General features: G+C 38.1%; 1 protein-coding gene and 1 long non-coding RNA gene across 3 annotated transcripts; both read right to left on the bottom strand.

The window, feature by feature from the left end:
- Positions 1-121: 121 nt before the first annotated feature.
- On the bottom strand, positions 122-700 carry LOC307014657. Its single transcript, XR_013801277.1, has 2 exons — positions 534-700; positions 122-437 (listed from the first exon to the last, which is right to left on the bottom strand). It is a non-coding gene; the product is annotated as an uncharacterized lncRNA (long non-coding RNA).
- Positions 701-6613: 5913 nt separating this feature from the next.
- Positions 6614-13409, bottom strand: LOC307016719 (polyunsaturated fatty acid lipoxygenase ALOX15B-like). 2 transcript variants are annotated; one of them, XM_079645984.1, is made up of 15 exons: positions 13313-13409; positions 12993-13161; positions 12618-12810; positions 12443-12524; positions 12211-12333; positions 12006-12109; positions 11761-11933; positions 11520-11663; positions 11231-11434; positions 11025-11111; positions 9618-9784; positions 9277-9398; positions 8764-8864; positions 7666-7836; positions 6614-7567 (listed from the first exon to the last, which is right to left on the bottom strand). In XM_079645984.1, the coding sequence occupies exons 2-15, from the start codon at positions 13137-13139 to the stop codon at positions 7388-7390; spliced, it is 1998 nt and encodes a 665-aa protein (XP_079502110.1). In that variant the 5' UTR covers positions 13140-13161; positions 13313-13409; the 3' UTR covers positions 6614-7387. The 2 variants fall into 2 exon arrangements, with proteins under 2 accessions (XP_079502110.1, XP_079502109.1); XM_079645983.1 differs by lacking the exon at positions 13313-13409 and having other exon boundaries at positions 6615-7567; positions 12993-13247.
- Between the last annotated feature and the right edge of the window lie 700 nt (positions 13410-14109).

Here is a 14109-nt window from a genome sequence, read left to right as displayed (position 1 = left end):
CTTATATCAGGAAAACCTACTTGAAGATATTTGCCGTTTGTCTTTACAATTTTAACCATTTGGTTTTAGAATACTTGCAGTTGAACGGTTTGGTGAAGAGATGCGATCAACAAAAAAAAACTACAATATAAATATGTGAAACTTTACTTTCAAGATAAGATTACAGTATCAAGATGGCAGTACATTGGACAACAAAGCGACAGCAGATTGTTTATTTGAGCCACAGTTTAAAGTATTTTCTTGGTCAAATACCAAGATTAAATTCCTGGACTGTTTTCAATTTCTTTTGGGTTCAAATAATTAAAAGGCAGCTCAAGCTTTGAGTTCCTCTTGGTAATAGCCACACTGAGGGAGGACAGCTCTGCTTGAAAATCTTCGATCATCTGTAAGGCTGCAGGCTCAGCAAAGCGTTGCTCAGGATAAGTACCGAGCGGTTCCTGGCGGGGACAAAATCCAAAAGTTATGCAAGGGAATGGCAAATCTTTGAAAAGGTAGAGTTACTGGTTGTGATTAATGTAACGCAGGATACTCACAAAATCACTGAAATTCCCCCTGAACAGCCATCCATATTTCATTGCAAGTATTGCGTTTGATTTTTTGGGCAGATATGCCAAGATGTCCTCCATGCTTGACTGTTCCTTTGTAGTTGGAGGAGTTTTTTTCAGGATAAGTGGACCATTGGGAATCCAACCTAGATGGTCAAACTTGAAAAAACAAATATTGAGGGTTAAACACAAAAACACAAAAACACAGAAACACAAAAACACAAAAACAAAGAAAACACAGAAACACAGAAACACAAAAACACTGAAACACAGAAACACAAAAACACAAAAACACTGAAACACCGAAAACACTGAAAACACAAAAAACAGGCTTGTGTGCTAGTATGGTTTTTGAATAAACACATCAGTATTTTAAAAAGTCAAATAGTATCAGCCTCCCATCGACTTTTTAAAAATACTGATGTGTTTATTCAAAAACCATACTAGCACACAAGCCTGTTTTTTGTGTTTTCAGTGTTTTCGGTGTTTCTGTGTGTCGTTGTTTCTGTGTGTCTGTGTTTCAATGTTTTTGTGTTTCAGTGTTTTTGTGTTTCTGTGTTTCTGTGTTTTCTGTGTTTCTGTGTTTTCTGTGTTTCTGTGTTTTTGTGTTTCTGTGTTTCTGTGTTTTTGTGTTTTTGTGTTTCTGTGTTTCTGTGGTTCTGTGGTTCTGTGTCTCGGTGTGTCGGTGTTTCAGTGTTTTTGTGTTTTTGTGTTTCTGTGTCTCCGTGGTTCTGTGTCTCGGTGTTTCGGTGTTTCTGTGTGTCGGTGTTTCAGTGTTTCTGTGTTTTTTCAGTGTTTCAGTGGTTTCAGTGTTTTCTGTGTTTCTGTGTTTCTGTGTTTCCATGTTTCTGTGTTTCTGTAGTTCTGTGTCTCTGTGTTTCGGTGTTTCTGTGTGTCGGTGTTTCAGTGTTTCTGTGTTTTTTCAGTGTTTCAGTGGTTTCAGTGTTTCTGTGTTTCTGTGTTTCCATGTTTCTGTGTTTCTGTGGGGGTATAATACGCACGTTTCAATACACATATATCATACATCTTCCCTGTTACCCTCCCCTTGTTATGATGAAGACAACAGTTTTTAAAATGTAAAAAACACTTTTTTTTATTTAAAAAAAAAAAAGTCCTATTTACATTTTAATTTTTTCACACACAAAATCAATAGTTATACTGATTGTAACATCCCCAGGACCGTCTACGGTTAGAATTCCCCAGATTACTGGAAATATCATGATGGAGTTTTTTCACTTCAGTCAAAATATTCATGTGTATGCTGTTTTTGACACAAAGATGCATTACATCTACAAACAGAGCATACAATGAGAGCACATGATACACTTTTGATGTTTGTTTCATTTCTTCGGTAATGTTACAGAATGTTTCGGAAAATGAAGATTCCAGGACCACTTTAAATGTTTAGTTTGCAATCGTTTCCCAATGACCAGGAATAGTACTGCCAGAACAAACGATATCCAAAATGTCTTCTAGTTTACAAACTTCAGCCATTCTGTTTACACGGGGATCACTATTCACTCTGTTTTCAATCGTCCTCATCACCACACTTATTAAAAGGGTATTGACTACATTCTGATCAATATATACCGAGCGTTTTGCATAGTAGTTCCCCATTTTTATTTTACTTTAAAGAAAAAGTCAATGTATCGAAAAAGAAAAAATCCCTGGCTTCAATCAACCGCAGGTTATTAGTCTTCTTCTTCTCCATCCAACTCGGCATGGATCTTTTCAAGTCTCTCCTTGAGGCGTCTACAATTTTTGAGATTGTGCCGAAAAGCCTCCGAAGCGCCTTGGATCCTCCAATCGTCCGTGAAAATGTCTTTATCAATAAGAGTCTGGTCGATCTCAGTAATGAAGTCGGTGAGCCAGAGTCTTTTCATTAACGCGTTGTAATTGTTTCTGAAGAAAAAATCGGGCATGTCATTCAGACAATCGTGTTGCCTCTGGCCGGGGTGACTGACTCGGCATCCGTTGCATATTTCTTCTCTGTACCGATGTATCACCCCCTCCACAATATCAACCAACACTGATTTCACTGTGTCCATAAACAGAGACGTCTTGGCCCAAGGAGCAAAATAAGCAGCAGTAGTACTGCAAGATTCGGGTGTCCAGAATGGTGTTGATGATGGTAGTCCAGGAGTTTGTTCCTGGCTGCAACTCACGGGGGGAGACTTGGTTTTTCTCAGATCCATGGCTAGTTTTCAAACTGTCGTCTTAGTGGGGGTCCTTAGTTTTAGATGCTTTGATGAGTGGATGGAGGGACTTATTGCGTTGAATGGGGGGAGTCATCTGTAGAATTGAGAGTTTTTTCACCAGTATAATGTCCCTCACTGTTTGAGTCTTTTTTTTAAAAGTTATTTTTCATCTATCCTTTTCAACAAAGCAGCAAGAGGTCCAATTTAAGAATAAGTAATAGTTTGTCACCATTTTACGGGAAATAGTCAGAACGCAATGTCACATCTTAAAGACAGCTTGAACTGGATAAATGGTTAGTCTTCAAACATACCGTACGTTCTGCATGTTAGTATATCTGGCCAATTGGTTTAGACCCTACTGCCCTAGACGCATGCTCTCAATAGGGAAGTCACACTTTGGGAAGAGGTGTTTCATTTCACAGATCCACCTTGATTCTTGTTGTGCTGGCTGAAGGAAGAGGGACGGGGGAGGAAAATTCAGAGGATGAAGAAGCAGAAAAATAACTTGTTTTGTAAAACGGACAGCACGTCAGTTTCAAGGAAAAGATGACACCGTGTTTATGCATGACATGCAAAATATCTTGAAGCCCTACAACCACAAAAAAGGTACAAGTATATTGTGTTGAAAATATCGCAAAAAGTCGTAATATTGTATAATGTATTAGTTGCATGTTGTATTTTGCTAAAAACCACTATGTAGTTTTTCAAAAATATAATGGAAAAAGGAGAGAAAGACAAAAACTGAATATCACAGTATGTTGAAAAATATGAACAAAGTAATGTTGTGTTAAAATAACATGAAAGAAATCAAAGTAAAGCATCTAAAAACATATATTTAGAAAAGGAATGTTAGTCAAGTCAAGTTATCAAGACTGCATTGTTTCATCGAAACAGTCTTAAAATCACAAACTTGCCTTTTAGAGTCGCAGTCTTTTACAAAAATTCTGTTTTGTTAAGAGCTACCAAAACATAGTAAACATCGCAATTATTCCCAAAACAAACTGGGAATGGGGACATCGATAACATATTTTAATGTTTAATTTTCTTCAGGGCCACCGTAGTGCACATTGATGAACACTTTAAAACAAAAATAATGCCTACAAGTGTAAATGAGCCGGATTTTAGCTTTGAGCTAATTTCCATCTGTAGTCCCGTCACATACAGCATATAAGAACATGACATTTATATATATATATATATATATAGCAAAAATAAATACATGATATGCAGAAAGAGAATGAGCAGCATACAAGCATTTACCACATGGCAGTACAATGTAGCAGCTATGATATATAAAGTGCAGGATAAGATAAAAAGCGCTACATAAAAGTGCAAGAGGAGATACCCCTGTGTTAAAGTGCATTTATTTAGCGGTGATTACACGTATGTTTGTTGCTCAACCATTCTTTAAGTTGACCTTTAAAACTATTGAGAGTGGGACAATCCCGTATTTCAGTTTGGGGGCTATTCCACAATGAGTGGCCTTTAATGGAGAGGACATTTTGTCCAAAGGTGGTCCGTCTGTGGTGGACTTCACAGTCTCCTCTGGTTTCTGACCTAGTGCTGCGTCCAGTGTGTTTTCTGTGGGTCAATTCCCCCAAGGGGAGGGGGGCCAGCCCATGTAATTATTATTTAAAAAAAACACATACTTTTAAAAGACTTAAAATTGTCAAAAACTCAAGAAATTGTGATTTTCAAGGATGGTACAGTGGTGGTATGACTGTGGCTTTCTGTCAAACACCTGGATAGCTCTCTTGAACAGCTGTTCTATGGGTTTCAGGTGTGTGGCACAAGCAAACGACCAGTTTGTAAAACAGTATTCAATGTGGGATAGAATCATACAGTGGAGGTATGACTTTGCAGCATTGACAGTTAAGAAAAAGGTCTAATTTGTTTAAAATGTTGCAAGTTGAATTTAATGGTATTGGATACTTTCTGGATATGTTTCTTAAAAGTCAAGTGCGAGTTCCAATATGACACTCCCTGTTCAAGATACTTGAACTGGGCAAATTTGTGCAATCAACTACTTCATTATGATAAGTTGTCTACAGCCACTTTAAATGCAATCAAATGCATATTTCTAAGTGCTTACAACTTAAAAAAATATTTATGTACAAATGACTGTATATTGAATATATTTCTGTACCCAGTGTTGAACAGGACCCAAACCTTTGAGAGATGAAAAAGGACAAATCTGCTTTAATCAACTGCCAAGTAGTCAAGTCTGCATTTGTGTCTGTTCATTTGTAAAACGTGGAATTCGGTTTCTTTTTAATGGCCTAGGCGGATTTTCGCTTTTTTCTCTTGCCAAGATACTTTTAGACACACTTTGAGGTATGCAAAACCTTAAAACTAGAACACTGATGGCTGGCTTACGCTGCAAACTTCATCACCTTTTAACAAGAGAGTAAGTATATAAAATGTTATTTTATATATTTGACACATCAGCAGAAACAGAGAGAGATGGCAGGAAGGGGGGAGACAATCTCCCCCACCTTTACAGACACTGTGTTTAGAGAGAACTAATACAAGTGTAAGGTAGGTGTTTTTAAAATCCCATCCCCCTCTGTCTACTGATAAGATGGCAGGAAGGGGGGGGAGGGGGAAGGGCCAGGCTCACACACACACACACACACACACACACACACACACACACACACACACACACACACACACACACACACACACACACACACACACACACACACCAAAAGGCCTGACAGCCATAGTAAGGGGAAAGTGTGACAGTAAGGGAGTGTGTGCAGACTAACTTAATCAACACTCTTGACTAGGAAGGCAAAATGTGCTTTCTTTGTTCTGGTCAGACCGAATCCGCATACTCTGTCTGAAATACCTGGAGAGTTACTTTTGTTAGAGCTTTCAGAGCTTTCTGAAATTATTTCTTAGCAGCACTGGGCATTTTTGTGTTGTATTGTATACAGTTGAAAGTGCACAGATAAACAGTCAAGCATGGGCGGTAAAAATGTGTCTCCTCAGGCTCTCTAATACACACACACACTCATCTCTCAAACGAGGTGCCTGCCTGCTTTCCAGGACTTTTACAGCCTCTGGCCGACTGCAGGGCCATGAGGTGTTAAGACAGGCATCTATAGCTCAGGAGTGAAGGTCCCCACACCCACACACACACACACACACACACACACACACACACACACACACACACACACACACACTTGGGGGCGGGCCCACCTGTCACTTTGTATGCATACTAATGTGATTGAAACATTTTTTATTATACACCATAAGGCGCAACAGTGGGGGCTTTTCACACCTGTGAATACACATCACCCCCTCCTATTGACGAATCTCACACCTACTTGGGATATCACACCTACTTGAGATCTCACACCTCGATCAAAGGGGAGGCGGGACTTAGCTCATTTGCATAATGGGGGAGGTGTGACCTGTCACTTTTTTATGCATACTAATGTGAGGGAAGCGGGATGAATATAACTACTCCTAACCAACCTGAAAACTTAAATGTTTTACAAAACGAAAAATGTCAAAAAGCCAGACTGCATGTTGTTAACACTATTATCCTCAAACTTGATTTTTTTCCCCGTTAATTTACCCTGTTGATACTCAGTATTTAGATCCAAAGTACACATTTCTGTTTAACTCTCTGAAATGCCGATTCATTACTCTCTCGGTCTGTTTTTTTGTTCCCTGCACCTACAGTATATGCAAGTTCTTGCTGTTTCTTGAGGTGAAGTCTTGTGATTTGTTGTAGATGTAGCATCAACAGTACTGACTGACTATTCAAAGATTAAGTTAAACATCCATGCTGTTTGAGGCATTGAATGAAAGGGAATCTGCAGAGTGACAATACTTTTTTCCAAGGATGAGTCTTTGAAGGCATAGACGGACTGATGTTGCATTAAAGCTGTATTTTAAGTACATTTGACCAAATATTGTTGCTGTGAGCTAAAACAAGAATGCTGAGACAACAGTTACGTGTCAACATGCATACATCCTGCTCATGCATCCTGGTAGCTGCAGCCCAAGGCACACATTACATCATTACACTAGTTTACACTGAACTTGCTGCACAGAAGCAGCTTGTGATACAGGTTTCTTATGCAGCACGGTTTGTGTTGAGGAGTTTTGTTTGTTTGCCACATAAAATGCTGCTACAGTTTCTACTAACCTCCCTCTGCTCATTCTGACCGGACTTAAAAAAATAAGCAAATTTGATAGTGTTATGTCTTTGTTAGATTAATAATTGTATTCGATGTCCATAAAAAACGTAGCCTTATACTGTACTAAAGGTGATATCGGAAGTTGCTGAATATAATCTATAGGGTAACAAAGCAATGGAGTAAAAGTCAAATTTTACTAAACACCTGTGCCTCAACTTTCCTTCAACCCTTATATCAGGAAAACCTACTTGAAGATATTTGCCGTTTGTCTTTACAATTTTAACCATTTGGTTTTAGAATACTTGCAGTTGAACGGTTTGGTGAAGAGATGCGATCAACAAAAAAAACTACAATATAAATATGTGAAACTTTACTTTCAAGATAAGATTACAGTATCAAGATGGCAGTACATTGGACAACAAAGCGACAGCAGATTGTTTATTTGAGCCACAGTTTAAAGTATTTTCATGGTCAAATACCAAGATTAAATTCCTGGACTGTTTTCAATTTCTTTTGGGTTCAAATAATTAAAAGGCAGCTCAAGCTTTGAGTTCCTCTTGGTAATAGCCACACTGAGGGAGGACAGCTCTGCTTGAAAATCTTCGATCATCTGTAAGGCTGCAGGCTCAGCAAAGCGTTGCTCAGGATAAGTACCGAGCGGTTCCTGACGGGGACAAAATCCAAAAGTTATGCAAGGGAATGGCAAATCTTTGAAAAGGTAGAGTTACTGGTTTTGTGATTAATGTAACGCAGGATACTCACAAAATCACTGAAATTCCCCCTGAACAGCCATCCATATTTCAGTGCAAGTATTACGCTTGATTTTTTGGGCAGATATGCCAAGATGTCCTCCATGCTTGACTGTTCCTTTGTAGTTGGAGGAGCTTTGTTCAGGATAAGTGGACCATTGGGAATCCAACCTAGATAGTCAAACTTGAAAAAACAAATATTGAGGGTTAAAATAAAAAAAAGGTATAGTTTGACATCAATAAATCTAATTTGTTCTCCTAATTTCTTTATGGTAGAGATGAATGTTGAATTACTTTAATCTCACCCATAATGTTACCAAGTAAGCCGTTACTGCTCACAACTGAGCCAGCCAGCTATCAATGTAAAATGTTGCAATTGTGTTTGTACACTTTGTACAATACACAAGAGGTGTAACACTAAATCATTGAACTTTAGGTTATTGTTAGTGGTTGTCCTCTTTGACTCCGCTTAATGTACTGTATAGCATCTTTAGCTCAAGGGGAAATCAATATCTCCTAATCAGAGGGTCAGTAGTCTAATCCCCAGCCTCTTCAGTAACACGTCAACATTTCCTTGGGGAGGATACTTTACCCCAGATTGCTCCCATAGGCATGTCTTTGTATAGAAGTGTAAATTAGTCACGTTGACATTAAATGAACAAACGCAAGGGTGCTATCCGTCTTTTCATACAACTTTGAACCGGAAGGCCCTTTCCCGAAAAAAACTAAAAATTCTTCTTTTTAAAATTGACCCAAAACATGATGTTTTGTGTACATACTTTAATGGAGCTCTGGGATCAACAAAAGATGTTCTACCTTTTTGTTGTATCTCTGGTTTTCAATGGTTTGAGGGCAAGGAGCATTACATTCACAAAACAAGTCATTATGGCACCAACACATTGGGACTTCAGAAGAAGTGTTGGACAAGCAGGTGTACAGAGATCCAAACACTGACGTCCAACTATTGGATGCACGGCATAGTCACATTTGAAGAAGTTAAACATTTATATGATAGCCAGTACAAATTGAGGTTGACCTCATCACCCAAAAGAACATTCAAATCCCGAAAAAACTAGATTCTACTACTTTTTTCAAAAAATGTAATATTTACCTGTCCACGGTTCCCTAAAGAATGTGAAGCTGATGACGTGAAGACCACTATAGTGACAACCTGGATAAGTCCCTCCACAGTCTGAAGGCTTGAAGGAAATCCTGTCAAGAATGTTTGGTTAAAAGATTACTGCACATTTCTCACAGAGCATCTCATCCTAATTTTGTATATTTTTAAAAATCTCAAAATGTAATAAGCAGCTTTTGTTTTTACATGCATTCATCATTCTACTTACTGTCTATTTCAGAATGTGATACTTAGTTGAAGTTTCTTAAATTTTGTTTTACAGCACACAACATCCAATCAAGATAAAGCCTTTTGGAAAGATAGATTATCCATTTAAGGCAAGTTCAAACTTAATGTGAAGGGAGGGGGTTGACTTGGCGTCTAAAGCCAATTTACATGATATTCTACAATCTGTCTCTAACAAAAAAAGGACTACTGCAGGGCCTTAGGCTTTTACATACACATGTAAACATTTCAAAAGGAGCATACAGCAACAAATATATATACCCGAGTCATAATTCCCCAGAAATCCATGATAAAATATCTCATTGATCCATTCCTGGAGCTCAGAATCTGCAGACACTTCACTGTCAGATGGATAATAGTATGCCACCATTGACTGGATGAAGCTGAGGAAAACAATAAAATACACCAGTATCAGGATGTGAATTGCATTTTCCCACATCTATGAGTGTGACATCTTGAGATTGTTGCTTCAATATCCAATTTAAAGTCCAGAATATTAATACTTAAGGTTTTAATATGTGTCCCCCTATTTTGTCTAATGTGGCATATAATGGCATTAATCCTCAAACACCAGGGTTGACAGCTATCAAGCAGAAAGTCACCTGTTGATGATGCTCCACAGCCTCAGTGCATCATCTCTGAAATAAAAGTTGGGGATGGACTCCAGTCCTCTAGCTGCGATGTTTTCCGGTAGGCAGAGGGAGCTGTAGGTCGTTCTGGAGAGCCCCCTTCTTATTAGTTCTAGTTGTCCCTCTTTATCAAGTGAACTCTGAAACAACAAATACTGGCTACATTTCAAATGCACAAATGTGTAATTTCATTTTCTCTACATAACATTTCTCACCGTCAAAACCCCAAACATATCTGTAGAGGCAACGCTTTAAGCATCTGAGGATCCGCTATGTTGGCATAATTGACGCACACAAAGTTTGCCAGGTGAATAAAAGTCTGATACAAAGTTTCCAGTTAAATACAGTCCATTTATTTCCTTTTGACTGGTGTCCATTTAATTTGCTTCATTTTCTCACAGAAAAGCCCCCACCAAGTGTCAGCAGAAAATAATTCAAATAATTCCAAAGAAATGCAAAAAATAAAATCTTAAAATACATTTTAAGATCATTTTTAATCATCCAATTTGTCTGTACATTGCCGTTTTAGTCTGTGTTCTTCTAATTAGTGTCTACAGTGTGCATATTGAGCCGTTTTGAGCGACGTGGGCACTGTGCTGACATGCCTACCAAACGTCATCTCATAATTCAGAGAGCTGATTGGCTGCAAGTACGTGTGCCGCGAAAATAGTAGTTGCTTGTGAAGAGGAGACGAGTGAAAGGAGCGTCTAGCGATTCAAATCAGTCAAACTGAAAGAAAATTAATGAAGTTGACCATCTACTTCAGCTTTGGTAAGTTCATTTAAGTCATATCTTTTGTTGATCTTCTGTGTTTTGCCTATAGGCTATTGCTCTGCTGGATCGATTGATATTGTGACCTCGGTGATGAGTGTCTGTGTTTTCCTTTTAACCCCCGCCCCTCTCTATCGGAACCATGGATAGGCCTACAGCCATTTGTTTACGTGTTTAAAAAAAAGCATCAGAAGTTTATATATACACACACACAAGTTGTTCTTGCCCCACCACTTTTGTACATATAAAAAAGCCAATGAATGTTTGTATTCCCGTTTTTGTTCTCCATGTGGTCAACACTGTATGGCCTTCCGGCAGAACCTCTAACCACAAACATTGGTTCCTACATTTATACCCACAGTGTTAATTGGCTCCTACAATATCTTTTTGACTAACTTCCGTGTTTTAAAATGTTTTGTATGTCTAGTTATTGCACACTGGGACAGGGTTGCACTCTGAATCTCGTTGTATTTTTGTACAATTACAATAAAAGGCTTTAAATATCTTGATCAAATAAAAAAAGTTAAACAGTTATAGAATTGACTATGTTGTTTAAATTATTAATGTATGATTTCCATTAAAAAAAATATATATATTAAAAACTCATACCTTTGAAAAAAATCCACCAGGGGCTAAAAGAGTCTCACGAGTAATTATGTTTATAGGAATGGTAAATCGGTGATGGGGGGTCAGCAGCTGTAAGAAAGGAGACATAGGTGACAGTAATGAACCTACTTTAATCAGCTCAATGATATTACAGTAACACATCTCATATGGCCTGCAACTCTGCACTCAAAATAATAAATAGGGCTTACCTTGCGCAGGGGGTGATTATTTGGGAGGTTGCGAAGTGTCGCCATTGTAAAAACTTCTGGCAGTAGATGAGTCCTCAGCAAATGACTGACTAATATGTGATGGAGGGCATCTGCACTCCTTACAAACATTTTGGCCAGCATCCAGTCAGACTCCGAGTCGGTAGGCAGGAAAATTGGGTTCTCCTCTGAAGGTTGCTGACTGAGCTGAGGGTGGGGACAATTTTTTATTTTGCAGAAGGTATTAAAAAAAAATAACTGACTTGAGATTAAATCACGAGATATGAGAAACCTGAATTGCAATGGGGAGTAGTTTCTTCTGTGGATTTAGGTACAGCAGGCAGAGAGCAGGCGTCACCACAGTGGGTTTACCATCAATAACTTTTGTTTCAAGACCTTCCATGATCTTGTAATCACTAAGGAATATATTGCCCTCCTGTAGGAAACAAATTATTATAAAACAGATAAGTGCGGACAATGTTTAACACATTTTTAAAAAATAAAATGTAAAATACACTGGAAATTCACTTCACCTTCATCTCTGCATTCAAAGAACTTCCTATGGGCAAAAAAGGTTGAACCATTTCCTCTGTTAAGGGGAAGTTGGATGGCAGCTTTGAGCAACGTTGAATTATGAAGGGGTTGATTCCATTGAAAAACTGGTGTCCAAAAAAGTCATCATCCTTCCAATGCTCCGACACATACTCTGGGACATAAATTATGTGTTAGTATAAAAAGGTGTTTAACAGAGCAGTGAAACACTTCACTGAGATCCTACCTGCCAATGGTGTCTTTTTAACCAATGAGGCCATCTTTAAGGCCTCAAAGCTTTCAAACTGCTGATCTAAATCTGTCAGACCTTTTAGTTTGAACTCAGCATGTCTGTTTAAAAGAGAAGAAAAGAAAAAAAGAGAACTCACTTGTTATTGCACTGGATATTTGTTTTAGACACTTGGTCTTCAAAATAAGGTTAGGGCACTTACATTTCTTTTTTTATTTGTTGGATTTCAAAGGCTCTTGAGAATGAAATCCTACTTTCTGCAGGAAGAGCATTCTTATCTTTGATGTCCACCATGTATGGCAATCCTTCTGCATACAAAGCCCATCTGCAGAGTAAAACAGGAAATAAAAAGATACAAAAAGATATAAATCCCAATCAACAGTCATTGAGGTGCATCTTGGTACAATGCAAAATTAAGTTGATTGAAAACTCACTTGTACATTATTTTTTGTTGAACCAATTCTTTTTTCCGTTGGTCTACTAGTTTAGGATGGAGATCTTCAAAAGCCTTTGTAGCTGTGTGTTTTCAAAGAAATACATGTACATTCTTAAATGTGCTTAAAATGTACATGACGTAGAGTCTAACAATTTGGGAATTACTTCACTAACCTCTTCCCCCTCTCAACAACACAAACTCCCCCTTGGAAAGCCAACGGTGACAGGGGAAAATCATTTCATCCCCCTCAGGTGTTGTCACCACTATTGTGGAGCAAAACCAATCCTTTTCCAAAGGATCTTTCTCCATTTTTAGGAAGAGAAGACATCCCAACGTAAAAAGTGTAGTCACAGCAAACGTTCCCACCTGATGTTGTAAAGGAAGATGCATTCAGGATTCAATATGGGCGTATACCAAAACAGTTTCTAACCAAAACAGTTTCCACCCTTAGCTTTTGTCCTGAATTCAAATAAAATGCTGGAACTCCTTAATAATGTTAAGAGAAAAAAGATAAGGACTATTACAATTCATTTAGTTTGACCAATTACCTTTCCATTTGTATCATCCAATCCCAAACTCGTCAACTGAGTGCGCTCCGATTGCCTTTCAGTGCCGATCAGGGTAACATACAGGTTATCAAGTGTGCCTGCATGCAGCATGCTTCCTGTGGTCACTTTCAGAGTGTACTCTGCCATAATGCCTGGCTAGCTACAACAACTGAAACACAATGGATAACAAACAACAACGATTACATGCAGTACATAGCTTTTCTCCACTCCAAAACATTCAAATATGACCACATCCAACATGCACAATCATTATGAGTGTTCTTGTTGAACTGGTAAAGCCCCATAGACAGGTAACCCACCTTTTCAGTTGAACCACCACACAGGGGTAGCAGGACTTTGATTGAGCATTTTGAAAGGAAATCACAGGTGTTGAGCATTCCCTAATCAAGAGTGTTGAGACCTCAGAGTGAGTTGTTTTCTATAAGGTCATTCCATCAAAGAGGCCCAGAGTGAGAATCTGTCTTAAACACATTAACACAGTAAGGAAGTTAAGTTGCTCTTATTATCACTATTTAGAAGTGCCATTCATAAATGTATCTTTAGGTAACTTTTAAGGTATCTTAATTCATTCAGAAGTGACCAGCAGAGGCCGCAGCTACACACATGCCATAATTTGGAAATGATTAATAAAAAGGATGGCCACACACCAAAACAACATAGAAAAGTGAACGGGTTAAGCTTTATTCAAATGTAATGTTCACATGTTTGATTCTTCATAATGTTCATCGTTTTTACCACATTTACATTGGTTTGAGGCTTTTTTCAGAATAATGGAAATATATTGTCAGAAAATCTGTGAGCCACGTAATAAGATTTGGCTGATAATACATGCAATTACCAAAACTGTCTATGTTTGGGATGATAATGTTATTGGTGTTTTATAGAAATTATATAAGAAGGAAAGATCTTTATGTAACCAGCTGAGATCAGGTATTTCACCATTCAGTGTTGAAACTGGACGGCATGTCAGTTTGTAAGAAGAAATGTGGATGTGTTCAATGCTATGTCTTAATCATATAAAAGATTTCAGTTTGTTTTCAAATGGAAAATTGGATGTCAACATATAAAGCAAGACAATAACATTTTACAGAAAAAT

This window comes from Notothenia rossii (assembly GCF_949606895.1).
Source record: "Notothenia rossii genome assembly, chromosome: 8".
Taxonomy (NCBI): Eukaryota; Metazoa; Chordata; class Actinopteri; order Perciformes; family Nototheniidae; genus Notothenia; species Notothenia rossii.
Note: the sequence above shows the minus strand (reverse complement) of the source record. Positions and strands in the feature narration are given on the sequence as shown.